Source organism: Bubalus kerabau, chromosome 11 (assembly GCF_029407905.1).
Source record: "Bubalus kerabau isolate K-KA32 ecotype Philippines breed swamp buffalo chromosome 11, PCC_UOA_SB_1v2, whole genome shotgun sequence".
NCBI lineage: Eukaryota > Metazoa > Chordata > Mammalia > Artiodactyla > Bovidae > Bubalus > Bubalus kerabau.
Genome location: NC_073634.1, coordinates 103904651 through 103931922, shown reverse-complemented (window position 1 = coordinate 103931922; position 27272 = coordinate 103904651). Strand labels below are relative to the sequence as shown.

Genomic DNA, 27272 nt, shown 5'->3' with positions numbered 1-27272 from the left:
GCGGGGCTGTGTCACCCCCACCATCAGTTTCCAAGCAGGGACTCTGGGATCCTAGTCCTCCGAGGAGCAGGCTGGACAGAGAATGCTGGACCCAGAGAGGTTTGGTGGCTGGTACTTGGTCAGCCTGGACATGGCTGTCTCAGTGGGGAGGCTGCCCCCTGCTGCTGACTGTGGGTGTTGCCACCTTGGATCAGGGGAAAGGGAGGGAGTCACTGGGCAAGTGGGGGAGACTGAAGCACCTCCCAGGCACTCAGAGACCTTTCTCATTGAATCCTCTCAACGCTCAGTGCACTGGTACTGCTCCTGCGTAACAAGAACCGCAGGTTCCCCAGGCCAGAGGCCAGGAGGGGCAGAGCAGGGACTTCAGCCCATGATCCCCTGCTCAACCAGCCTTGGTGTCAGAACCAAGCCCAGGGCTGTTTTGCCGAGTTTCCGCCTGTAGGGACCTGAGAGGGCCAGGAGATCAGCCTGGAAAGCGGCCCAGAGGGTGGGCATCCCAGCGACCCTCTCAGGCAGGGGCTGGGAGTGGTTCCTAACCAGGACACCTGAAGGCAGTTGAGTGGGGAGTGTGGGATCCAGCCCTCCCTTCCCCTCCCACCAAGGTCGTGCTTCAATAATAATAAACCGGAGTTGGCCACGGACTGCAGGAAAGGCCCCGAGGGCCTCTGATGTGCCAGGGGACCTGGCCGGTCCCCTCCAGCTTCACCTGGTTGTTGGGCGTTTGGCAAGGTTTTCTGGATAAGACCCAGTCCCTGCTCTCCTGGCCCTCAGCTGGAATCAGAGACATCCAAGGAATTGGTGATGACAGCCCAGAGTCACCAGGGTGGTAACAGGAGTGCCAGGTGCAGGCAGGGTGGGGGCAGTGTGCTGGAGATGTGTGTAAGACGACCACATGGGCCCCCCTGCTGGCCCCTTCCCCATCCTCTGGAAACCAAGAGAGCCAGCCGCCCCTGCCCCTGGCTGCTGGGACTCCCAGCCAAGGAGCAGAGGCCATGTGGAACCCTGCATCCTCATCCTGGGGACCCCCCTTCCCCCTCCAGCTCCAGACCAGAGCCAGCTTCTGCTGCCAGCCTCGCAGTGCCAGCCACTGTTTAGAAAGTGCCAAGCACTTTCTGATCTGTCATCAAGCACGCTCCTGGTAAGCGTGATGTTAATGGATTCACAGATGTGCGTGTGCGTCAGAAGGCTCAGGGGTGCTCATGCCAGGGCTTGGCCCAGGAACAGACGAGCCACAGCTTTGGCCTGGTCGGGGGCCAGGCGAGGGTGGCTTTTAGGAGTGTCGAACCAACCTGGAGACACTGGTTCCTTCCTGCTGGAGATCCCTGGTCCCCCTCCGGAACCCAGGTCTGGCATCACTAGGGACACAGCCGCACCGAAAGCTGGCTGAATGGGCACACGGCCTGTCATGGTGAGGACTGCCAAGGCCAGTGCACCCCTCTTCCTAAAGGGCACCCCTTCCCATGGCCAGGAGCTGAGGCGCACGAGGCAGCCCTGGACCCCGGCTTGGAGGAGCCCACAGTGTGATTCCAGCGCACGTGGCTGTCACCAGAGATGGGAGTGACCACAGAAGGAAGGGCATGCTGGGGGAGCCGGAGGGGGAGCCACAGCACGAGAGAGATGGAGAGATAACAGATGCATGTAAAGGCCGCCTGAGACCCACGGTCACTGCACCCGAACGCTGACCACCATCACGATGACGGAGTCGATGGCTTGACGGTGGTCTACCTGTGACCCAGCCATCCACGTTGCCTGATCAACCCCCTCCTGCTTTCTCCTTCCTTCTCTGATGAGGCGAGAACCAAGCAGGGGAGGGGGGGCTTTCTCTACTGGGACCCTCAGGCAGGGCATTCACCCTTCCCTCTTCTGAAAGTTCCTTTCCATAGGCATAGGCAGGTTTTATGGGATAAGCCTCAATCCTTGCCGCTCAAACTCTGGATCCATCTCTGAGACGCCACCCAGCTGGCCACCCCAGCTCCCCGAGTTCAGAGGGTGGACAGGCCCTGGGTTTCTAGCCTGAAGGCCTCAGTGCGGTCAGCAGGAGTTGAGCACGGAGCCGGGGGCCGTTCTCAGATGGCATGCTCCCCCTGCAGCCACATGTGAATAGGTTTTGTCACGTTGGTCTTGGAGCAGAAGTGACAGCCACACACTTCAGCACCCACCGCCTCCAGGTCCCCCACGGCCACGCACCCTCATCCACGCAGACCTCTGGCCCGGAAGCTGGGAGCCCCGTCACCCAGGGTTCAGAGGATTCGTGAGGTCCGTCAACAGGACCCGCTGGTCGTGTTGCACTTCAGCAGAAGGGGAGGGAGGTGGGGACACCGTGTGTGCTGATGTTGGGGGACCCGGGACAGGGCCTTGACATGGAGTTTGAGGACTGACACGCTCACGGGAGAGACTGTTTAGGGACGTGCAGACAGGGACACAAGGCTTTGGTCCGATGGGCTGGCCGGCACCTCCCCAGGGCCTATTTCTTCATCTGTAAGAAGGGAGAGGGCTGCCCCCAAACTCCGAGTGCCCACACAGCTGGCAGGACTTGGCAGACCCGGGGCCGCTGACGTTGGACCTTGGTGGGGATGGAGGGTAAGGCATATACACTGGGCTCTGAGTGGCCACGTTGGCCCGCTGCCATACCCCCAGGCTGCCTGACTGTCCACACGAGGGACAAGCCCAGCCCGGGACAAGTGCTCGTGGGGCCCGTGTGCACTTGGCGTCACGTGTGGTCCTGTCTCCAATAAAAAGTCTCGTGGTGACCAACTCGGGCCTCCGCCTCCCACCTGCTCGGTGCCCCACAGGGTGGGTCAGACACCCCAGGGTGCCAGGACCACCTTGTGCACACTCCCCAGCATGGCTGTTTTGACATGGGCAACCCCTGTTCCCCAGACAGCTCTGTACCCCCAGGAACCGCACGAGACCCTGGGCAGAACCGGCCCCACTCCTGGCCAGCAGCCTGGGCATCGGGGTGGGAGAGGGGAGGCCTTCTCCCCTCAAGAGTGCACCTCCCGGGGCTGAAACTGGGCCCTTGTTTCCCATCACAGTCCCCAGGGTCCCAGTCAGTCTCAGTGGGTTTCTCTTGTGGCCGGGCTGCAGTCCTGAGTTGTTGAGACTCTTCATTCAGAAAATCAGTCACTGTGCTCAAGCCCTCAGTTGTGTCCGACTCTTTGCAACCCCATGGACTGTAACCCGCCAGGCTCCTCTGTCTATGCGATTCTCCAGGCAAGAATACTGGAGTGGGTTGCCATTTTCTCCTCCTGGGGATCCTCCCGACCCAGGGGTCAAACCCACATCCCCTGTGTCTCCTGCATTGGCAAGTGGATTCTTTACCACTTCCCTGGTGGCTCAGCTTGTAAAGAATTCGCCCACACTGCCGGAGACCTGGGTTTAATTCCTGGGTTGGGAAGATCTGCTGGAGAAGGGATAGGCTACCCACTCCAGTATTCTTGGGCTTCCCTTGTGGCTCAGCTGGTAAAGAATCCACCTGTAATGCGAGAGACCTGGGTTCAATCCCTGGGTTGGGAAGATCCCCTGGAGAAGGGAACGGCTACCCACTCCAGTATTCTGGCCTGGAGAATTCCATGGGCAGAGGAGCCTGATGGGTTATAGTTCATGGGGTCGCAAAGAGTCAGACACGGCTGAGCAACTAACACAACACTTCTTTACCACTGAGCCACCTGGGAAGCCCCATTCAGAAAATCAGTCCCTAATGACTGTTTATTCATAAAACAAATTTGAAGCTTAAGGATATAGCATCCCCTGAGTTGCTGTAATGAAATCCAGTATTTATCAAGTGCCTGCGTTGGGGACCGTGGGGGCCAGGGGAAGTGAATGTGCCTAGTGTCCTGCCTTGGGCTGGCCTGAGAGGGGACCCCCAGGCTGGGGTGTCTGCACTGCTGGCCTGTGTAGACGGAAGTTGCGGCCCAAGGCTCCCTGGACTGTCCTTAGCATTGGTCCCCTCCACAAAGGGTCCTCGCTGACGGGCATGTGGTCCTGCCCGCTGACGGCTCTGTATCAGGCCCACGCGGATGCCGCAGGGTGAGACCCCTGAGCCAGGCCATGGGAAGTCACCAGGGTGACCATGGCCGCCTGCTTTCCCACGGGCCACATCCACCCCCCAGGGGGACCCCTCTCCTCTGCCACCCATCCCAACTCCTCTGGCCCGGCTCACAGCACCATTCCGAGGTCTGGTGACTCAGGCACACGGAGGTTCTCGGAGCTGACGAGCGGTGCTGGCATTTTAGTGACAAATAGTGAGCTTCCCTGGTGGCTCAGTTGGTAAAGAATCTGTCTGCAATGCAGGAGACCCAGGTTCAATCCCTGGATCACGAAGATGCCCTGGAGGAGGAAATGGCAACCCACTCCAGTATTCCTGCCTGGGGAATTCCATGGACGGAGGAGCCTGGTTGGGCTACAGTTCATGGGGTCTCCAAGAGTCAGACATGACTGAGTGACTAAACCTACCCAGGGGAGAATCCACGTGGTAAGATTCCCAGGGCAAGGAGGGTTCAGCTGGCATGCCCGGGAGCTCTCAGGGGGATCAGCTGACCTGGGAGGCCGATGCTTGTGAAGAGGGCATCGTCCGGGCTCCCCTGGACGCCAGCAGCCTCCACCCTGGGCCCACCTGCCTTGTGCCCTGTGGCTCACCCTTCCCTCCCCACAGTGTGGGCTCTGCTGCAGGCCCCCATCAGGAGGAGTTGGAGGTTCAGGCAGTGACGAGACTTGCCCGAGGCCACGGCTGCCTTGTTGTTGAGCAGAGGGGAGCCTGACCCTAGGGGCTCACGTGAGGATGAAGCGTGGCAGAGGGAGGCATCTGAGATCCGAGGCAGGGGCCTGGGCTCAGCACAGCCAGGCTGTGTCACCCCGCGGGTTCCTGGCAGGTTCTGCCAGGGCAAAGGCCGCTGGCCAGCTTGGACATCCCGGGACACAGCCCCGCCACTCCGCGGGGCGGCTTCCCAGGGAGCCTGGTGGCCCTGCGGCCCCGTCCCCCACAGCCTCCCGTGCTCCCCTGGGGTGCCAGGGGAGGCCTTGGCTTCTGGGAGCTGACCCTGGCGCCCCCGCCCATGTCCTGCAGTCTCACAGGTGGTACCTCCACGTGTCGCACTCACCCCGTGGGTTACAGTCGTTACCCCCTCCTGCTCAGGAGTGGGGCTCGTTCCCTGGAGGAAGTCAGGGGTTTTGAGGAGCCCGGAAAGGGACTTGAAACCAATATTTTGGGCCAGGTGTCCTGGGGAACTGCTGGCAAGCCCCTGGGGTTGGGATGTTTGGCACCAAATCTGACATCAGACTTGCTTCCGGGTGCCCCTGCTCCAGGGCTGGGGTGGAGGACTCCTGATTGCCCCCCAGTCTTGCTCCCTACCCCACCCACGCCCAACACTTGGGACCTTCTGTGGCCACTTCTCAGAGCCCTGGGCCCCCGACCTGAACAACGCCAGGGGCTTGTTTTCACAGCAGAATTGTCTTGGGCCCAGTGTGTTAACAGCCAGGTGGAACTTTCCTCCTAGGCGGAGGGGGTGGCCCTCAGGGCTCACCCCCACCTCTGCCATCCCCACTTTCCACAGCCGTCCCTGAGGAATTCTGCAGGGCACAGCTTGGGAACCAAATCGTCTCATTTGACGCCCATGGGAACTGGGGCACAGAGAGGGCAAGCATCTGGCCCAAGGCCCCAGAGCGAGTCAGTGACCCCACTGCAGGCTGTGCTCTGTCGTCAACCAGCACCCAGCGTCACGACCAGCCAGCACTCACCAGGGAGGTGAAAGGACACTGCACCTCCCAGCTCACTGCACACGTTCACACACGTGTGCACAGGTGCACACACATACACACAGCTGGCTCTGAACCTGCTTCAGTCGGCACAGGGTGTGCCCTCTGCCTGCGCCTGCCTGCAAAGTCCTCGCTCTCGCCAAGGACACTGAGCACACCCCTCCAAGGGGCCCGGAGGCAGCCCGTGCTGCCTGCCTGCTCTTGACCTCGTTCCTGCCACAGACGGGGCTGGAGACAGGAGCGCCAGGACACAGCTCTGATCTCGGTGCCTCTGTCCCCCGACCCTGTCACCATGAGGGCAGTAGACTTTAGCCCCTTCCTCAGGTCTGGGGGTGGGGAAGGGTCTTCAGGGCCGTCTATTCATATGTGCGGTGATTCCCACCCGTCCTTAGCACCTCGGTCGCTCAGCGGTAGAGAATCCGCCTGCAATGCAGGAGCCTGAGATGCAGGTTCGATCCCTGGGTCGGGAAGATTCCCCTGGAAGAGGGCATGGCAATCCACTCCAGTATTCTTGCCTGGAGAATCTCATGGACAGAGGAGCCTGGCGGGTCATCGTCCATGGGGTTGCAATGAGTCAGACACGACTGAAGCGACTGAACACTCATGCACACCAGCACCTCACCGGCGAAGCCAATACAGGTCAGCAGGGTGAGGGCCCTGGAGCTGGAATCCGCTGGGCTCAGTCCTCAGTCCGGTCTGAACAGCCACCCCTAGACAACTGCCGTGCGGCCGAAGCCTCACCAAGCCCCTGCTCACCTCGCCGCCTGGCCCGCTCTGGGAAATCTAGGCCGGGTGAGACACAGAGGCTGGGGCTGTGCTGGGCACCTCCTGCTGGTCTCCCCAGACACTGGTGGTGGACAGGGGAGGGGCGGGGGAGGGAGAGGGACGGGAAGGGATGGGGAGGGATGCTCCTGGGTCTGTGGGCTGCTATGGGCCAGTGGGGGCCCCCAGGAGAGCGATTCCCCATGCTGGGCACCGGCCATACCCCTTTGGCTAGTGCCTTGAGGAACATGCTGCCCAAAGGGCCCCGTGCCCTGGCTTAGCCCACAGCCCACCCCCTCCCGGCCCCGTACCCAGCAGGCCCCAGGGCCACTCAGCGATCACACACAGGGCAGGCAGAGGGGCGCACCGGACTTTGTGGTGAATAGTCGTGGGGTGAGTGCCCTGAGGTGTGAGCAAGATGCCGAGGGACCAGAGTGGATCCCACAGGGACCCGTGCACCCACGGCGCACCCCCTCCAGCCCTGTACCCCACTGTGGGGAAGCGGTGCAGGTGACCACACGTGCAGGTCCCCACCCGGGCCTCTGAGCTCCCGGGGGAAACTATCAGGGAGTGAGCGGCTGGGGAGTGACGAACTGGTCACGGTCATGGTGCCCTCCATGACCGTGACCTTCACCCAGGCCTCGACGAGCCCCACACCAGGCTCACAGCCTTGTCTCCATGGCCTGCGGCAGAGAGGCAGACGAGGTTTGAGCACACTCGCGGGTCTGTCCGTCCTTCCCCAAGTGAGGCTGGCTCAGTGGGGCCCACCGAGCCGGGCAGTGGGGCCTGGTGGGACTGAGCCTCCCTGCAAAAAGGCACACTCTCCAGTATTTTATGGGGTGTGGACTTGAGAGAGGGGCTGGTCTCGCCCCCCTCTACGCCCTCTCCCGCTGCCCAGCTCAGCCTCCTGGCACTGATGCCCCTCGTAAGGCTCCGGAGCAGGTGACCTGTGGCACTGAACACAGCTCCTCACCTCGCCCGTGCAACAGGCCGGGGCGGGCTCCAAGCCGTCTGGCCTCCCGAGTCTCCTGGGGGTGGAGGTGCTGGCCCGGCAAGCAGATCCGACAAAGGCAGGACCGTTAGGGTTCCTCCAGGCCAGGTGGGACCCCAGGGCCACGCCTGTGACTCACAGTGAACGAGGCGCCCTGGCTCCTCCAAGCAAGGCTGCCTTTGCGCAAAAGGCGGCCGTCTGGCCTCCTGTCAGACCACATCCTGTTTGTGTTGGGTCTTTTATCAACGTGGTCTGCGCAGTCCCATCCTTCACTACCAGGTCCCCAATGGAATCCCAGGGTCAGGAATGCGCAGCAATCAGGAGTGCCCAGGGCACGGGCCCCCTGGGGGGGTCGCTATATAAAGCAGGGAGCGCCCGGGAGCCGCACCTCCTGGACAAGAACCCAGAGCAGCTCTGCCCAGCCTGGCCCAGGTCCAGCCGCCCAGCTGGGAGCAGACCCGCAGCACCGTGAGTATGGCCGCTCCATCCCCGGCAGGAATCGCGCTCAGGCCTCCTGCAGGTCGGGAGCTGGGCACAGGCGGTGGGAATCCTGGGGACCCACAGGGCTGGGAAGGCCCCAAGGAGTGGAGACCCGCACCTCATCTTGCTGCCTAGAGCAGGCAGAGATTGGCCACGGGCGCCCTCCAGGGCTCGGCACTGGGCCTCCCTCTGTCTTCTCCTGCCAAGTCCTGGATGTTGGGGCCTGAACCCCAACTTGTGCTGGGGTCCAGTTTTTGGTCTGGAGTGTTCCAAGCTCCCATTGGATTCCTGAAGGGGTCCACGGTCCCCCCAAAAGGAAGGAGAGACGGCATCACACCCCCCCTTTTGAGACCCAGAGGCCATTCCCAGGTAGATTCATCCACCGGCTGGACTCCCACCTGGTCTCAAAGCTGTCTGCCTCGCTTTCTGTGGGGAGGAAAGCCCTTGAGAAAAGGCCCCACCCCACCCAGATGCTGATGGAGAGGCTTCCCTGAGGCAGGTAAGAGGTTGCTCCAGCCTCAGGAGATGAGAGAGGGGTAGGAGGGCTGGATTCAGGAAGAGGAGGGAGGACATGCTCTAAGACTTTTTTTTTTTTAAGCTTTTTGGGCTGAGTACACTTTGAAATGTCTTCAAGGGAGCCATTTCTGGAAAGAGCTCTGGGAGGCCTGGGCTGTCTTCTCCAGAACCCGCTCCCTCTATTCCAGCCTCAGCTCTCCTCCTCAGAGGACCAGCCCGCTCCCACCCACCATGGTCGTTACCAAAGAGGCTTCCTTTGCGAGGGAACGAGCAGTTACTGTCAAGGCAGGGGCACTGGGGGGAAGCTCTGTTTCTGTTTCGCATCCCCCACGGACCGTCATGCAAGGGGCAGAGAAGCCATTCCTGCGTCCAGCCCAATTAGACCCGGGCTTGCATCCTAGCTTTGTCACTTACAGAACTGAGATCTTGGGCCCGTCACCCGTTTGCGGATCCTGCCTCCTCTGTAGAAGGGAATAAGGGAGGCCCTCAAGGACAGTATCAGGTGGGGATGGCCCACAGTCCAAGAAGCCCCCTGGCCATTAGAATCGGGGACCCTAGAGCCTCTACTTTCTAGCTGTGGGGCCTGAGCACAGTCTCTTAGCTTTTCTGATGGTTCTCTTGCCTGTAAATAAAAATGGGAATAACAGGGCTTCAAGTTAGGTTTACTGTGAAGATAAAGTGCAACCACGCAGGCAAAGGTTTACCTTGCAGCCAGATTACACGGTTGGAGAAGGAAATGGCAACCCACTCCAGTATTCTTGCCTGGAGAAGTCCTTGGACAGAGGAGCCTGGCAGGCTCCACAGTCCATGGGGTCGCAAAGCGTCCCCATCACTGTCACTCAGGTGCACAGTTGGCGCTCAGCGGGTACTGGCAAGCGCTCCTCTCTGGGAGGACGTCTGAGTTAGGCCGGGCCGTCAGATCTGGTTCCTGCTTTCGGGAGAGACTGGCTTCCACATCGCAGAGACATGAGCAGAGCATTCCCGCTAAACAGCTTAACCAGACCCATTTATTATCGAGTTGAAAACGAAGAGGGGTAGATGCTATTAACTCTACCCTATGGCTCTGAGATGATATGGCCCAGGAGTCAATAATTATAATAAGGGAAGGACGAGCCCACATTTGCTCAGCTCTCCCAGGGCCGCCTGTAAGCCGTCCCAGCGGCAGTGGTATTAGTGTGCTAAGCTGCCAAGGCCGTCAAAAGATTGCAGGAGAGGGAGAATCAGCCTAATTGGCGTGGCTGGCTCCTGAACCTGCTAAGAAAATAAGGGCCTGGTTCCCGCAACGTGTTGACAGTCCCTCTTGCTGCTGCAGGCTGGGCTCAACCGAGCCACCAGATCATGCCTTTGACGGTGGCCCGGGTCCCCGGGAAGCACGCACATGGCTGTGCGTGGCCTCGGGGTGCAGCCCGTAACCCCCTCCTCTCTCTCCTCTGGACCAGATGCGGAGCCCTTACTCCCTGCCCTACCTCCTGTTCCTGCCCCTGGGTGCCTGCTTTCCGGTGCTGGACACAGAGGAGCCCGTGGACGCCGTAGCGGGCACCGGACGTGAAATGAGCTGGACGGACCCGGCGGGGGGACACCCCTTTCCGTGGGGCTCCCCTGGGTGGCCAAGGGCCCCGTACCCACACGCCCTGCTCGTCACGGCCAAGGAGCTGCGGGCATCGGGCAAGGCGCGTGCTGGCTTCCAGCTGCGTCTCGGGAGGCAGGACGATGGCAGCGAGGCCACTGGCGGCCTCCTGGGGGAGGCCGAGAAGGTGGGGGGCCCGTTGGGAACCCTGGCTGAGGAGCTCAACGGCTACAGCAGGAAGAAAGGGGGCTTCAGCTTCCGTTTTGGCCGGGGGTGAAGGGGCCAGCATCCTGGGAAGGGCCCCTCTCCACCCGACCCCATCCCTGCTGTTTCCACACTCTTCTCCTCTGGCCTCAAAAACCAAGACACTGAGAAGGTGTGGGGTGTTCTTACAAAGGATGACAATAGGAATTATAAAAGCAGCAGGATTGGTTAGGTGGGTGCTTACTTTTGATTTCCAACTTTGCTGAAGCAAAAAAACCCTGGATGGTGTCAAAAAGGAGCTCAAAAGACCAGAAAGGCAAGGTAACAAGGGATACCACATCTGGCACAGCCCCCTGGCAGACTGCTGTGTTTCAGCCCTCTCCTCCGGGGGCCTGGAGCCGAGGATGCCCTTGGACCATGACTCTGAACAGGCAGAGCTGGTTGTGCTGGCTCTGGCTTAAAGGTAGGTGGCCTGAGTGATTCTGTAGGATAACTGAAGTTTTGACAGTCTCCACCAAGACGTCAGGGGTTGACATCTGAAGTGCGACTGTGAGCGAGCACATTCCACTGGGTACAGACGGCGGTTCTGAAAGTTAACAATGGAAAAAAAAATCTTGTTCTCCATCCCATTAAGACAACATCCCTCTGGCAAGAAAACCTTGCTGCGGTGTTGCGATGCCACCCGGAACCCACTGCCCAGCCCTTCTGACAAATGTCCTCATCGGTGGTACGTTTGCCAAGCTGAGAAGTCTCGTGGGAGGTGAATGAGGAAGGAATACATTTCTTTTTTTGCTGTAGCAAGGTTGAGCGTCCATTGTTCAGAATGTGAATGTGTCGTTGTCTTTTGAAATAAAAGTTGTAGCGACTGCAAACTGACGGGAAGCCCGCCTAGCTCTTGCCTGCAGGTGCTCTGTGCCCTGGGAACTTCGCTTCCCGAATTGTGAGTTGCCTTGACTTTGGGGAGATGGAAATCGTGTCTCCTGTACCCCACACCTCTCCCGGCATCCCCTTAATTGGCAGTTGGTGAAATACCTGTGGTCAGAGGTACAGGGAAAGACACACGGGGTGGTGCATTTTTCCTCTTGCGCTAGATAGCTCTTGCCCTGCTTTTCTCCAAGCGAGGAGAATTCTGAAAGCAACTGCTCTGCCCCGAGGGAAGCCCGCGCCGGGCAGCCCTGGGGCGAGGCGGAGCAGCTCCTTCAAGCGTGGCTTTGGTGAGTCCTGCGTTCCGACCCTAGTCAGGTTCGGCAGGCTGATGCTCCTCACTCCCAGGCTGGCTTTAACTGCCAGGACCAGAACCTGTATCGATGTTGCCATGGCAACACCTCTCCTCCTCCCTTGGGAGCCACGGCTTGCCCCTGTTCACAATTGAATAATTCTCCACTGAGCTGTCACAATTAATCGGTAGATTCTTATTAGCCTTTTTAGAACCACACTGGGCGTGGGCCCGGCTTGGCACCTCAGAGCATTTCACAGTGTTTTTCCCGTTCTATTAGAGACTTAGGTTCCCCGGTAGCAGTTCTCAATCCTCGACAGCCCGGAAAGTCACTTCATTAAGGGGTGACAGATCTGAGCCATAAAAAGAGGCAGGCTGACTGGGGAGCAGAAATGGGATGGTGGGGTGGGACGGGGATGCAGGAGTCGGAGCTTCGCCTTATGCTGAGGCGAGCTGCCTGGAGCACATGTCCTGGGCTCAGGGCCACGGTGACGGGGGCCGGCAGTGACGCTGAGTCTGGGAGGCACGGTGTACCCTTTGGCCTGTGCCACTGGCGAGGGAGGGAGGAGCCGGGAGGGCTGCTGCTAATGTGACAGGTTGATGGGGGGGGGGTGGTCTTTGTGGGCGAAAGAAGCAAATACTCGGCCCTGAAGCCACAGAGGGAAAGCTCACAAAACCAGTCAAGGACAGCCCCACTGCGGAGGCCGTACAACACGGGGTGGCCAGAGGAGGCAGGCGGGGTCCTAGCCTGGGCTCTCACCCCGGCATGTGCTCACCTCCACTCTGATACGGGGGGAGGCGAGGCAGCGTCCTGGAGTAAGTACTCCAGCCCGTAGCTCATTTACACACACAGAGAAGCCAGAGAAGGTGCTCGTGACACACCAGGGGAAACAACAGGCCTAGGGCTGAGGGACGCCCTGCAGCAAGGTCCCCCGGCCCACACGCGCTCGGGACTAAAGGACCACCCCCGCAGTCACTAACGGTGAGAACTGGGAACCTGGAGGTCATCGAGGGGGGAAATGCTCCCGCACGTGTTTACGCACGCTGTGGGTATGCACCGGCTGGCTTTTAATTTACTAGGATTAGGTTAACCTCGATGGAGAAATCCGAGATAAAGCGGGGAGGGGGAGAGGGGAGGGCCTTCAAACAGTGGATAACCTGTCATTAGGCTTTCATCATTAAACAGAAATCAACAACAAAGCTGTCCTCTCCAGTTGCTTGTACATTGGAGTTCAATAAACCTGAAAATCAGAACAATCAAACCGCTATGGGCGTTGATCTGTTAAATCCACTCCCACTGCGTTTGGCTAACCTTCCTCTTTAACCTCCCCACACCTCTCGACCCCCCGGCTCTGTAAAGGTTTGGGGGTCTCTCGTGCCATCCCCACACAGCCCCCCCCCATCCTTGATGGAGATTACTCTCCAGATTAGTGAGGGTGAGGCTCTTCGGAAAACATCTGCTTTGGAAGCAGGGCAGTTACGCTCCCCCGGCGGCCCGGCCGGCTGCACCTGCTGTGGCCATGCTGTCCTCTGGCCCAGGCGCCTGGGAGCTGGTGCATTCGCTCGTGTTATGCATTCAAGACACACACACAAAACCTCCATCTTGGTGTGCAGATCTCCAGGTATTTAGCTCTTAAAATGGACGGGGAATATTTGCCGGTATTTTCTTGCACGTTTGAAATATTAATAAAAATGTCCAGGAAAAAAAGAGGTTGGGGGTGGGAGCAATAGCAGACCATCAGGCAGCAGCTGTAGTAAGCGAGGCATCAGCTCGTCCAAACAGTGCCCCGGTGCCAAAGATGCTGCAAGACACACGCCAGGGGAGACCCGGACCCGGGCAGGGGGCTTTCACCATCCAGGAGGGGAGCCAGGGCCCTGGCCCGAGATGGGGGCGCGACCACGGAAGAAGGCGGGCACCAAAGACAGGGGACACCACGGTTGGGCAGTCTTCTCCCACCTAACATCTTCTGTACGAAGATAACACATCGACATGGGCCCCCCCGAGTGCTCAGCTGAGGAGCGCCGTCTATAAAACACCCCCAATGCCGACAGGGCTGGGTGAGCTGTAGCTCTCGCCTCCCCTCTTTCACGATGGAGGAGGGGAGGCGAGCCTGGCCCTGGAGCCCACCTGGAGTGTCGACAGATGAGTCCGGCACAGCAGGCATTAAGCAGGCACATGCTGTGTGACCTCGGGCTGGCTGCCGCACATCTCGGAACCCGGCTTTCTCACCCATGAAATGAAGATGGTCACAGAACCTCCCTCGTTAATTCTGAAAAAGGTGTGGGGTTTCCCACGGTGGTGCATTCATCGAGTAGCTAAAAGCACTCCCCTGTAAGCTGTAATTCTAAGAAAATCTTCAGTGCAACCTAACACACATCTGAAATGCGCCCCAATTCCAAGCGTGGTTGGATGAGTTTCCAGCCAGTGACACACCCATTAGCTGGCACCACCCAGGCTACGCACCCCACGTCGCCCGCCTTTCTGACCTCTTCCATCAGACCACGTGCCCATTTAAACACCACTGTGCTGGGTCTGGCGGCTGCCTGGCACTGTGTACCGTAGAGTGGGGTGAGTCTGTCCCCTCCCACTCCCAGTGCCCCCCAACATTCCATGGCGTGCACATACCACCCCTACCTATTCCGTCCCCCTCTTGATGATTGCTTTCAGTTTGGGGATCTGAAAGGTTTTAAAATTTTTGAGGCTGGAAGCTTATAAATTTTGAGGTAACATGTCAACAGCAGCTGCCAGCCCTCTGGGGCTTGGCCCTTGGGTGCCCCCTCCTTTGTTCTGGACCTCAAAGGCCTGACTCAGACCTTTGGCCATCGTTGTGTGTACACACAGATATGTCTTCCTGGGGCTATATTCGAGTCCTCACTAGGTTCTCGAGGGGTTCTGTGACCAAAGAGGTTCAGGACCACTGACCTAGAACGGAGAGACCCAAGTAAGCTTCTTCAGCTCGCCTGACACTCGTGGAGGATGCTACTTTGGAGAAGAGCCTTCCGAGTCCCCTGTCTCAGGCCGGTATGGCTGCCAGGGTGACTGGCGCGTACACGAGGCCTCGTCCTGGTCTCACCACGTGGGAGCTGTGACTGGACGAGCTCTCTGCTGGGCGCTGGGAAGACGGGACGGCTCACCCTGTCTGTGAGGCTGAGTTCGGGACCCACGCACGCCTGACTCAGGGGAAGCAGCTGTCAGTGGGGACCGTCACTGCAATCCCACATCCTCTTTCAGACTTGAGAGCTGCCACTCAAAGCAAGAGCCTGCTCTCCGTGGAAAAGCCCCGACTCGGGGGCTCTGGTGTCCTGTGGCAGCTCTGCCACTGACCCACCCTGCGGCCTGGGCCTGTGTCTGCCTCCGTGAGACGAGGAGACCTGTTCCCTGGTGCCGCCTGGGGCCATGCCATTTGAGCACACACCGCAGGTCCTGCTGACCTCTTCCCCGGGCTGGCGTTTCCACTGCCCCTGCTGCAGAGCGGCACGGCTCGCTGCCCAGGTCTCTGGGAGAGAGGCTCCGCTGGACTGTCTTCACTGGGCTCTGGTGGACAGGATGTGTGTCCTCTGACAGGCCTGCTGGCTTAATAAGTATCATTAGCAAGGGGCAGCTACTCACTTCCCCGACGTCCACTTTCCGAGCCACCAGCTGGCGTCAGATGGAGAACGGATATTGAGGACACGTCAACACCCCTCGGGAGGTCCCCGTGGGAGAAGTCATGCTGTGGCCCTGGCCTGCGGCTCCATCCCCTCGCAGGCCGGCACACCCTGCTCGTCTTCATCCACTGAGAAATAAGACGCCTGGTGTGCTGAACAAAAGTGAGCGGAAGGCACTTTGGGGACTGATGACAGTGGCCGAAAGTGAATTCAAATGCAAAGAGAGAAAAAAAAAAAAACCCTGTGGGGAGGGCCGAATGCTTTCAGGCCAGAGAGGCATCCCGGCCGTGCCCTCCCCCTCCCATTTCAGGGGCGGGCGGCACTGCTGTTGGTGGTCTTCCTTTCCCACGCCAGATGGCCACGGCCCGCGTGGGAGCACGGCCCATTCTCGGTGCTGCTGCTGAGCCAGGCCACTGGCGAGCAGGGCTCGAGGGTGCAGAGGGGCCCGACATGAGGGCTGGCTGGTGACACGGCCGGCGCGGGGTCCTGCCACACTCCTGTTCTCTCCTGTCGTGTGAGACCCGACGCGGCGCGGCCTCCGGCCACTTCGGGAAAGCCTGGCTCCCTCCCGCCCACGCGCGCGCCGGGGCTCGGAGGATGACAGGGAAGAATTATGGACCACAGCAATTCGCCCAAGGTCTGGTGTTGTAAACATTTATTTAAAAAATACTACGGAGGGGAGACGTGGATTCAAAAAAAACACAGAGTCATATACAGAAAAAAATGTACTGGACCAAAAAAAAAAAAAAAAGACACCATAGGCATTCCAGAAGGGAGGACAGTGGAAAACTATTTACAGGTCATTTATAAAAGGGCGAGTCTATAAAAGAGTGTAATATCAAAGTATAAATGCAAAATATAGTGGCATATCGTGTGAACGGGAAGAGACAAGTACCTCAGCAACGGGCAGTGGAGGGGACCTGGTGGGCTTCGCTCCACTTCGTCTGCAAGGCCACTGGCGGTGTTGGGGCACCCTCCCCCTTCGGTCTGCGCAGCACAGCAGCCCGGGGGGGGCAGAGAGGTGAGGCGCTGTGAGAACAGCATAAAACGACCCAGAGGAAACCATCTCTATCAGAGAAATAAAAGACAAACTCAGGTGTTTAGTGTACAAACGGGGCCAGAGTGAGGTCATGGGCACGGCGTGGCCTGGGGAGCGGGTGGGAGGCGGTTTCCTCCTGGTTTCTCCACCGGTTCTCCTGAGCAAGGCCCAGGCAGGTGCCGGCCCACTCTTCAGTAGCTGCTCCAGGTCAAGGTAAAGGGCACGCGGGCTCCTGCCCCCGAGCCTAGTCCTGGGCAGCCCGAGGAGATGATGCTGAGGACTGCTCTCTGAGACACCTCCTGGGGTTTCCTTTGTCTGATTCTCTTCATCCCTGATGACTCCCACTGGAACATTAGGTTAAGCGTGCTCATGGTAATTAAATAAGCTACGTGCCCATCGGGGCATGGCCCACGCTAGGCGGGGCTTTGGTGCCCCAGTCCTTTTCCTCCTGCATGCTCGCTGGGCGCCCGATGGTGGGTCCTTCTCTCTGGAGAGGCAGCTGTGCTGAGGGCAGTTTGGAAATGCTTCAAGAACTCTGGAAAGCTGAAGACTGGCTTGTCACCAGGGAAAGAGCTCTGCAAGAATCTACTTTGCCTTAGAGGAGCACAATGGAATGGAAAGAGAGCAAGTGGAAGTAAAGACCAAGCACCTTATCAGGGCCCCCGGGAATTCGGAAGGAAGGTAACTGCTCACTGCCGACCTGCCAGGCCCTGCTCTGGGACATCCTGGGCCCGGCTGCGCCCCCAAGCTCGCCACCCTCTCCTGCCTCTGGAGCCCCCGTGTGCTCCCCCGTGACCCTGCTACCCTCCAGACTCAAGCTTTCCATCCAGGATTAGCAGTGCGCGTCACAGGAGAGCAGGTGACGGGGCCCTGAGGACCTGGAGAGAACGACGAGGAAACTCTCCCCAATGCGGACTCCTTGGCTTCTCCCCAGACCGGGACCCAGAGGCTGGTTGATGGCGGCGCCCTGGCCTGTCTCAGCCCCAAGTCAAGAGCCGTCCTTCACATGGGGGGATGGTGCAAGGAGGGGGGCGTGGGGTGACCCCCGGGCCCCACTTCCCGGGACGTGGCTCTGGACACAGGTCCTCAGCAGGTGGCCCGAGCGAGGGGAGTGTACACTCGCTGCCTGGGGTGAGTGGAGGGGACAGTCTCCAAGCCCTGCTGACTTAGCTCCCGTTCAGAGTGCTCCCTCCTTGGGACAAAGTGGGCAAAGGCAGAGCCAGTGGAGGTCCTCCAGGGAGGAAGACGGAAAGGAAATGCTCATCGACCTTCCCGCCTGGCCCCGAGAGCTCAGTTTTGAAGCCCCACGTGCAGGGAGGAGGCTGGTGTGCCCACGGCAGTCCAAAGAGCGGGAACTCCACAGAGAGAACTTGGATGAGGCTCCGGGAGCCAGGCGGAGGCGAGCGCAGGAGGACGGCGGGCAGGACAAAGTCGTGGCACCGCGTTCCACGGCGGCAGCCGCTCTGCCAGGTGCAGAGCTCCAGGCCAAGGTCCCCACGTGCGGGTCCTGCTGGCCGCCTGCCCGCTGTCCCGGGCACACACAGGGAGCCCTCGTGTGCCGCCGGCTCCTGCTACCTCTGCACGATGTCGCTGATCTCCTTCACGGAGCTGAGGAGTTTGCTGAAGTCCTGAGTGGCCGCTGGGCCACCACCTGCGGTTGCTGGGCAGATTTGCAGCTCCCGGAGGTTGTTCTCCAGTTTGTTGATGGCCTCGCGGAAGGCGAATTTGTTCCTCATTTGCTGGATGGAGTCCACATAGCTCACGCAGAATGTGTAGAGGTTTTTGCCGGCTTCGAGCACGGCGCTGTGGCTGGCCATCTGCTCAGAGTTCTTGGAGATGGCCAGGCACAGGGCCTCCGTGCCATCCAGCACCATGCCCTTGGTGATGGCGCCACTGGCGATCCGCTCGGGAGGCTGCCGGGTTTTCCGAAGAGACACGCGGGTCGATATGAGCGGGATGAAGGCGGTGGAGGACGGCTGGTCCCCTGCCAGGGCAGAGGGTGCTGACGGCAAGGTGGCGGGGGTGGGGGCGGGGCTGGTCGGGGTCCCCACCGGCTTGGTGGATGCCGGCGGCTTTGGCATGGATGGGAGCACGGGCTTCTTGGCGCCCTCTCCCAGCTGGCCAGACTTGGCGGTGTCGCTGTTCACGGCATCCGCAGCCAGAGCTGCGGGTTTCACCTTTGCCCCGGCGCCTGCCTCCCCGGCCGCTTCCTGGCTCTGGCTCTGCGAGGACTTCCCGGCTTTGCCAGTGGAGGTGGGTGGCGGGGGTGGCGGGGCAGGTTTGAGCTTGGACAGCTTCCCCTTGTCTCTCCCTGGGGACTCGGAGGCGGGCTTGTGCCTCCTCCCCCGGGGCTCCTCTGCAGCAGTGGAGGCAGCCTTGCTGGGCCCTCCGGAGGCTCCTGGCCCTGCCCGGCTGGTGGGGGGTGCCAGCTCAGTGGGCGTCCCCGCAGCACTGGGCCTGCCGGCCTCCTCCTTGTGGGGAGGGCTGGAGGGAGGCGCGGCCGCACCCTGCCTCCGGAGCGGTTTTGGCGTCAGGCTGGGTGGGCTGGAGCCTGGACTGGCCTCAGCCGCGTCCTTGAAGACCTCGTCGGCGGCCTCCTCGGTTTTCTTCACCAGCCGGGGCGGCGGGGTAACCGTGCCTCTGGTCATCTGGTCAGACCTGTTCTCGCTTGCCCGCTTCCGAGGCAAGGCCGGCTTCTCGCTTTTGTGGCCTCCGAAGGTGGACGAGTCGAACTGCCTGCCGGTGGACTGCAGGTCCCGAGGCAGGGTGACTGACCGCCACTCTGTGTCCTTGGCGCCATGGGGCACGCAGGAGGCCGAGCAGGACCTCAGAAAGCGCTTGCTGGCGCCGCCACCGCTCTCCTCTTCACCGGCAGCCAGCCGGCTGCTGGTCAGAGTGCTGGACTTTTTCCACAGGTGGGGCGACCGGAAGCCTGCGCCCCCAGACTCCCGGAAGGCTCCGTTGGGGACCCCGGCCCCGCCGTTGGGCTTTGGGGACTTGGCCGACTCTGCTGCATCCAGGGGTGCTGGTGCCAGCGCCCCGTTGCTGATTTCCCGGCCTTCCTCCTCACTGGCCGCTTTCCGCTCAGGCGGGCCATCCATCTCCCGGAAGGAGCTGCTGCGTTTGGGAGGGGTCGGGGCGGTTTTCTTCTTCTTCTTGATCAAGGCGCTGAACAGGTTGGTCTTCTTGTCTTTGGGAAGCAGGCGCTCATCCTCATTGAGGCCGCCATCCGGAGGACCCCGTTCTTTTCGAGGGAGCAGTGGAGATACAGATGGTTCGTGGTCCACAGGATCTGAAACACACAGGGAAGAGTTGAACGAGTCCAGGCCAGAAGCGACGAGCCTGGCCTCACCCGGGCCGGCCGGCCTGTCCTCACACAGCGGCTCCACATCTGGGCTCTGCCAGGCTTGCATGTGCAGTTGGGCTGCTCGCCCCTGGCGAGCGACTTCTCTCTGCTCACCCTCGGCTTCCTCATCGATAAAACGGAGCACAACAGAGCTACCCAGAGTGCTGCCGTGAGAATGGGATGGATGTGGGGCATTTATCACAGCTCTTGGCACGAAATCCTCAGTAGCTATTGTCACTGTATGTTGGTGGTGCTATTATTGGGCAGAGCTAAGGTCTCGAGGATGAGATGGCTGGATGGCATCACTGACTCAATGGACGTGAGTCCCAGTGAACTCCGGGAGTTGGTGATGGACAGGGAGGCCTGGCGTGCTGCGATTCATGGGGTCGCAAAGCGTCGGACACGACTGAGCGACTGATCTGATCTGATCTGAAGGTCTCTCTCCTTGAAGACAGCAAAAAAGATGGGGCACCCAAGCCCACCGCCCCACCCCTGTTAAAGCAGCAGAGGCCTCTGCACACCACCATCTGGAGGGTACAAGGCAGACGAGGCCAAGCACAGGGTCAGGAGCTGGGCCTCTCTGACCAGGCGGCTGCCCGCGGCTCCTGCGAGGCCGGGCAGGAGGGAGGGGGGCCGCGTGCCACGGAGTGCAGTGACAACGGGCTATTATGCTCGCGGAACTAGAAGGGTGACCTTTTAAAACTTTTAAATGGGCATTCTTTAAATATGAATAACAGCGCCTAAGAAATCTTTCTGGCGTTGCCAAGCTCCCCACGAGTGAGTGGCAGAGCTCTCCCTCCAAGGGCGGCAGCAGCACAGTGGCCATCAGCACCTGGGACGCTGAGGGACGAGGCAGCTGTCAGAACAGCAGGTGGCACACAGGACTCCCGGATCCGGGGAAGTCGAGGCCCTCCAGAAACCTCAGCCCCGTCGGAGGAAGGCGAAGAGAGTGAATTTCTAATGAATTATGCACAGCTCTGTTTCACGGGCTGAACAGCTAATTGACACTCTTGGCGCGCCATGAGATTACATATCAGAATGCCCCTCAGATGAATACTGATGGGGGGTAAATGAACACGATGGCTTATCACTGGCCTTTTAATAAGCCGCAAGTTCTCAGAGCGGCCCCTCCTCCCCACCGCTGTCCCACTTCCTGACGTCGGGATGACTACCAGAAGGATGAGGGGCCAGGTTCTACACAGTCTACATGCTGTTGAAGCAGGCTAAGCACGACGGTCCCGGGAGTGTGCAGAGAGCGCAGCATAATTTATCTCTTACATAAACCTTTTAAGTGTATACTTTTGCTGTATTTCATAGTAAATATATTTGTGCAGCAGTACATATACAATACCTATATATAGGAGCTACACTTTCAACTTTTAAAATATGGGTACATGATTAAAGAATAGCAAGGAGAGATAAGAAATCCAAAAACTTCCAAATGTTCAAGCTGTATTTAGAAAAGGCAGAGGAATCAGAGATCAAATTGCCAACATCTGCTGGATCATAGAAAAAGCAAGAAAATTCCAGAAAAACATCTACTGCTGCTTCATTGACTATGCTAAAGCCTTTGACTGTGTGAATCACAACAAACTGGAAAATTCTAAGTGATCAATGTGAAGAAACAGAGGAAAACAATAGAATGGGAAAGACTAAAGATCTCTTCAGGAAAATTAGAGATACCAAGGGAACATTTCATGCAAAGATGGGCTTAATAAAGGACAGAAATAGTATGGACCTAAAAGAAGTAGAAGACATTAAGAAGAGGTGGCAAGAATACACAGAACTGTACAAAAAAGATCTTAATAACCCAGATGACCACGATGGTGTGATCACTCACCTAGAACCAGACATTCTGGAATGAGAAGTCAAGTGGGCCTTAGGAAGCATCTCTACAAACAAAACTAGTGGAATGATGGAATTCCAGTTGAGCTATTTCAAATCCTGAAAGATGTTGTGTGAAAGTGGTGTACTCAGTATGTCAGCAAATTTGGAAAACTCAGCAGTGGCCACAGGAATGGAAAAGGTCAATTTTCATTCCAATCCAAAAGAAAGGCAATGTCAAAGAACGTTCAAACTACTGCACAACTGCACTCATGTCACACGCTAGCAAAGTACTGCTCAAAATTCTCCAAGCCAGGCTTCAACAGCACATGAACAGAAAACTTCCAGATGTCCAAGCTGGATTTAGAAAAGGCAGAGGAAACAGAGATCAAATTGCCAACATCTGCTGGATCATAGAAAAAGCAAGAAAATTCCAGAAAAACATCTACTGCTGCTTCATTGACTATGCTAAAGCCTTTGACTGTGTGAATCACAACAAACTATGGAACAGCTGGGATATACCAGACCACCTTACTTGCCTCCTGAGAAACCTGTATGCAGGTCAAGAAGCAACAGTTAGAACCAGACATGCAACAACAAACTAGGTCCAAATTGGGAAGGGAGTATGTTAAGGCTGTGTATTGCCACCCTGCTTATTTAACTTATATGCAGAGTACATCATGCAAAATGCTGGGCTGGATAAAGCACAAGCTGGAATCAAGATTGCTGCGAGAAATATCAGTAACCTCAGATACAGCACCTTTATGGCAGAAAGCGAAGAGGAGCTAAAAAGCCTCTTGATGAAAGAGGAGACTGAAAAAGCTGGCTTAAAACTCAACATCCAAAAAATGAAGATCATGGCATCAGGTCCCATCACTTCATGGCAAATAGATGGGGAAACAATGAGAGACTTTATTTTCTTAGGCTCCAAAATCACTGAAGATGGTGACTGCAGCCATGAAATTAAAAGATGCTTGCTCCTTGGAAGAAAAGCTATGACAAACCTAAACAGTGTATTAAAGAGCACAGATATCACTTTGCCAACAAAGGTCCATATAGTCAAAGCTATGGTTTTTCCAGTCATCATATATGGATGTGAGAGTTGGATCATAAAGAAGGCTGAATGTTGAAGAACTGATGCTTCTGAACTGTGGTGTTGGAGAAGACTCTTGAAAGTCCCTTGAATAGCAAGGAGATCAAACCAGTCCATCCTAAAGGAAATCAAGCCTGAATATTCATTGGAAGGACTGATGCTGAAGCTGAAGCTCCAATACTTTGGCCACCTGATACCAAGAACCAGTTCATTAGAAAAGACTCTGATGCTGGGCAAGATTGAAGGCAGGAGGAGAAGGGGACGACAGAGGACGACATGGCTGGATGGCATCACTGATTCAATGGACATGAGTCTGACCAAGTTCTAGGAAATGGTGAAGGACAGGGAAGCCTGGCATGCTGCAGTCCACAGGGCCGCAAAGAGTCGGACACAACTGAGTGACTGAACAACAACATGATGAAAAAATTGGAATCATGGGGTCTTGAAGATTCTGGCTTTGTCCTGTCCCTTCCCATTCACCCAGAGTGTGTGGCCCATCAGACCAATCCCCTAGAAGCAGCTAAAAACCCAGACACCTGGCCCACTGCAGACATCTCCACTCAGTTGGTCTGCTCTGGAATCCAGACTTCCGTATTTTTTTTTTGATTGGGGCAACTGAAAAGCAGAGCAGCCTTGCTGAGAGCAGAGCCTGGCACACAGGAAGCACTGGGTCCATGTTTGCTCATGTTAACCCCTCCTGCAGTGCTCCCACCGCCCTCATTAGGCAAGGGGACAGCACCAGAGTCTCTTCTCAGGGACCACGAGAGGACCCCAGCTCTGCCACGGGGGTCTCATGGCTCCGTCAGCACCAGTGAGCTTTTCGTATCAGTGCTTTCACAACGAGCTGCTCTTTGTTTGGTTCAGTGTTTATTATTGCTCTATCTGTCCACAATGCAGAACAACCACAAACAGTGTGAATGATACATGAAAAGGTGGGTTTGTTCCTTGTGGGTTTTATGAACGTCTCTGCCTATCTGACTAGACTGACTGCCGAAGCAATGGCTCCTACCTGATGGGGGCGGGGGGTGTGGTGGCTCAAGAGTGCAGAGAAAAGGAGAACTTTCCTCTCTTTGCAGCTGGCCCACTCATGAGGGATGTGCCTGCCTTTCAGTTTAGGGTCGACTCCCTGGGGCCCCTGAGGCGGGTGGGGGGTGGGCACATACCAGTCTCTCCTGGGCCCTTGGAGTGGGGTGTCTCGGGCATGTCGGGGCTGTCTTTGTGCTCAGCAGCTCTCCTGGAGGTTCTTGTCTTGGTGGGCAGTTCTGGGGCCTGCAGCAGGGTACCTGCAACCCCTCGCATGCCCTTCTTCCCCAACTCCTTTTCCACTTCTAAGAAACATCAAAAAAATTAAGAATAAGACCAGCAGTCATCAGCAGTGTATCACTGTGGTATGTTGGCTTTTTCTTTTTAAGGCGACAGTGGTAAACAATATACGGTTACAGAAAAGGGACACACACTCTGAAGAAACAGTACTTGAGCAATTTTCAGAACCCTGGCTTCAAGAGATGGAAGGCCACCCTCAGCACCCCTGCTCCACTTTCTGGTCTCCAGCGAGATGCTGGTCTACGTGCTCCAGCAGGAAGTGGACTGAAGGCCTGGGCTGGGCCCCACACGGCTGTCCCTCCCAGGTCGACCTCGCTCCCCACCACAGGCACCCCCAGGACGGGCACTTTACCGTCTGATATGCTGGATTCCTGGAACATCGTTTCAAAGGCTTGGTGGATCTCAGCGAAGGAGGGCCGGTCGGAGGGATTCCACTGCCAACCTGCAGATGAGACCCAAGTCAGACGGCTCACGAGGCCTCGCTAACATGGGGGGACGAGACATTCTCGGTGGAAAGTCTGGAAATTAACATTCCAATCCTACTTAAGCATCTTTTGCTATGACAAGTTAAAGTGACGAATGTCACTGTGTCTTATTACAGACGTTGAGAATTTGAGAAAATTTTACATACTGGCAGGAATATGGAGTGTAAAATCCCAGAGACAGGCTGACAGCAACAACTACATGTACAAACAGGATTTTACCAGCCTGCCTCCAGCAAATGCAGAAAGTTACTAAACCCAGTAGCTTGCTTCCTACCTTACCCTTACTTCATGGTTATCAAAGCCCAAATTCCTCATCAGAAAAGACGTACTAATTAAAACAAGGTTAAAATGAGGATTAAGGGATGACTAAATCCTGTTAGGTAAAGACATAGAGTCCCTCTCGGAAACTTCTGTTGAGAATATCAATTCATATAACCTTTTTGAGAAAAAGATGATAAAACCTATCAAAATTTAAAATGCACTTAGCTCCCTGAACCAACAGTTCAACTTCTAGAAGTACTAGCAAAGTGCAGAGGTCTATGTATGAGGGTGCTGGTTCCTGCCTTGTTTATAATGACAAAAAACCCCCCAAAAACCAACAACAAATGTGTAAAACAACCAAATGCTCATCAAAAGAGGACTGGATGGATGAATAAATCATGCAATAGATGCCAGAGAGCTACATAAAGATATGAGACAGGAAAGTGGGGGGAAGAGAGTGCACCTGCTCTGAATCACAGACATGGAAAGACAGGCCTGTTCCACTGCTAAGTACAAAAAAAAGGTGAGGTGATAAATTTTTATACATTTTATATATGCACACACATTACATACTTATACACACACAACCTGTAACACACACATAACACACACCTGTAACATACATACACCACACGTATAACACACACACACATACACATGTGTGTATGTATATGTATGTGCGTATGTAAATTGCTGAAATTTCAGGGCCCATAATATATATGGGCTTCCCTGGTGGCTTAGCAGTAGAGAATCCTCCTGCCCATGCAGGAGATGCAAATTGGATCCCTAGGTTGGAAAGATCCTGGAGAAGGAAATGGCAACCCACTCCGGTATTCTTTCCCGGGCAATCCCATGGACAGAGGAGCCTGGAGGACTACAGTTCACAGGGTTGTAAAACTTGGGCTTCTTATTAATAAATGCAAATTTCTTGTATAGTGGGCAAATATTCTGAGTGACTTTTATCCACCCAGGTTTGGTATCCATCGGTCTCATTTTGCATGAAAAACAAACAAAAAACCCTCACATGTAAAATACTATCCATGAATAAAGGCACAGAGAAACATGGGAAAAGTTAAGCAAAAAAAAAAAAAAGCACCAAACTGTACAGTAGTTGCTTCTGAAGAATGGGAAGGAAGAGAGGAAATGGAGCACTTTCAACCCCTGACTTGACACACACGCCCCGCACTGGGCTGCCTACAGAGCCCACATTGGAACCAGCAGGGGAAGGCTCACATGCTCGCATGAGTTCGTAGACCTTCTCTGGGCAGCCTTCCGGGCGCTCCATGCGGTAGTCTTTCTCCAGCAGCTCATACACCTGGGACAGGTCAATTCCTGGGTAAGGTGACATGCCATAGGTAGCAATTTCCCAAAGCAACACTCCAAATGCTAAAAGAAAAAAGAAAGATCAAGACTGTTCAAGGTGCATTTAAGATTTGACTGTACCGCATTCAAAACCGGCTAACTGTGCAGCAGACTTCAGAAGTTACGCCCTCAGAAGCAGCCCAGACACTCCAACATTTTATAAGGCTCTTAATTACCAACAGCCCTGGACAGAACAGGACAGGATGAGGCTTTCCGGTCACTCAAGCCCACGGACTAGCACATGCTGTAGGAGAGAAGGGGCCTGGGGTGACCAGCCCCTCCAGGGTCTTTAAGGGAGCATGGCCATCTTGCTGGGAGATGTGGTGGAAGGTGCCTAGGACTGGAATTGAAGAGGCCATTTCTAGTCGTGGCTCTGTGACCAACTAGCCACATGCCTCCAACAGGCACCTCTCTCTTCTGGGTATGTGAAGTTATCTCTAAGGTCCCTTCCAACTCCAAAAATTCCATTAAAATCTAACGAAATCACTGAAATTCCAGGTCCCACTAAAGAACCTGAATTCCTTGGAGAAGTGGGTGGTTCAGGTCAGGGGCAGAGAATGAACCTGGAGTATTTCATCCATTTTAGATAGCACAGATGCTAAAGAAGACTATAGGGTTTTGTCAGAAAGAACCAGGAATAATTTGAAGTCCCCACAGGCCAAAGTTGAGACGATCTGAATATCAATTTTAAAAAACTCCTGCAGTGGATTAATCCATAATATACTCAAATATAATTAAATCCAAGAGCTTGTAATACTACTACAAAAGAAAAACAAAACCTAACTGGTCACCACTGGAGGGTATTAAGAACTCAATCTGTTATCATGGAAACTGGTAAATAATGGCAAGGAAGTTTATATTTATCTTGTCTTTCCTGTATGAACTGTACACCCTACTGTAATCAGATGGTAGGAGAGAGGAAGTTTCTTCTTATAGAAGTATGGAGCTCATAAATGAGTAAGGAATGAGAGAACCAGGGAACTGTCACTTGGCAAGCCCCTCATCAATCAGTGGCTCTAGACAGAGAGGGGAAATCAAGAATTACAGGGCTACTGATCAAAGGTGCCCTCCTTCCTATGAAGTACTCTTACCAAAACAAAACAAGTCACACCCGAATGTGATCAAGGTGCCTAGGTCCAACTATCCACTTTCTGGGAATAGTGAAGACTGAGGAACATGAGAAACAGTGAGCAGAATCCAGAATGTGGGAGACTTTAAAGGACAAATGGCAGGATCTGTTCCACAAATAACCAGCGAGACACACAGAGAGATGAGAAAGGAGTTTACAGACTAGAGGAGACCTAAAGGATGTCATCAACTAATTGCACTGGTAAATTTGTATTTTCACCCCAATTCAAACAGATCAAAAAAAAAAAAAGGGGGTGACTTTTATGATTAACT

General features: G+C 56.3%; 2 protein-coding genes across 4 annotated transcripts in view; one reads left to right on the top strand and one right to left on the bottom strand.

Moving 5' to 3' along the window:
- The first annotated feature begins 9942 nt into the window (after positions 1–9942).
- QRFP (pyroglutamylated RFamide peptide) lies at positions 9943–10436 on the top strand. Its single transcript, XM_055539212.1, has one exon. The coding sequence runs from the start codon at positions 9943–9945 to the stop codon at positions 10345–10347; it is 405 nt and encodes a 134-aa protein (XP_055395187.1). The 3' UTR covers positions 10348–10436.
- A 5342-nt stretch (positions 10437–15778) lies between these two features.
- Positions 15779–27272, bottom strand: part of ABL1 (ABL proto-oncogene 1, non-receptor tyrosine kinase) — a 145357-nt gene continuing 133863 nt past the window's right edge. For all 3 annotated transcript variants that reach the window (XM_055541407.1, XM_055541409.1, XM_055541408.1), the window contains 4 exons: positions 25743–25895; positions 24116–24205; positions 23604–23768; positions 15779–19469 (listed from right to left, as the gene is read on the bottom strand). In XM_055541407.1, the coding sequence (XP_055397382.1) occupies positions 17749–19469; positions 23604–23768; positions 24116–24205; positions 25743–25895 (2129 nt within the window). In that variant the 3' untranslated portion in view covers positions 15779–17748. The remainder of the gene's footprint in view (positions 19470–23603; positions 23769–24115; positions 24206–25742; positions 25896–27272) is intronic.

Excerpts from the sequence above, each read along its gene's own strand:
- QRFP (XM_055539212.1), top strand. The coding sequence starts at position 9,943 with ATGCGGAGCCCTTACTCCCTGCCCTACCTCCTGTTCCTGCCCCTGGGT.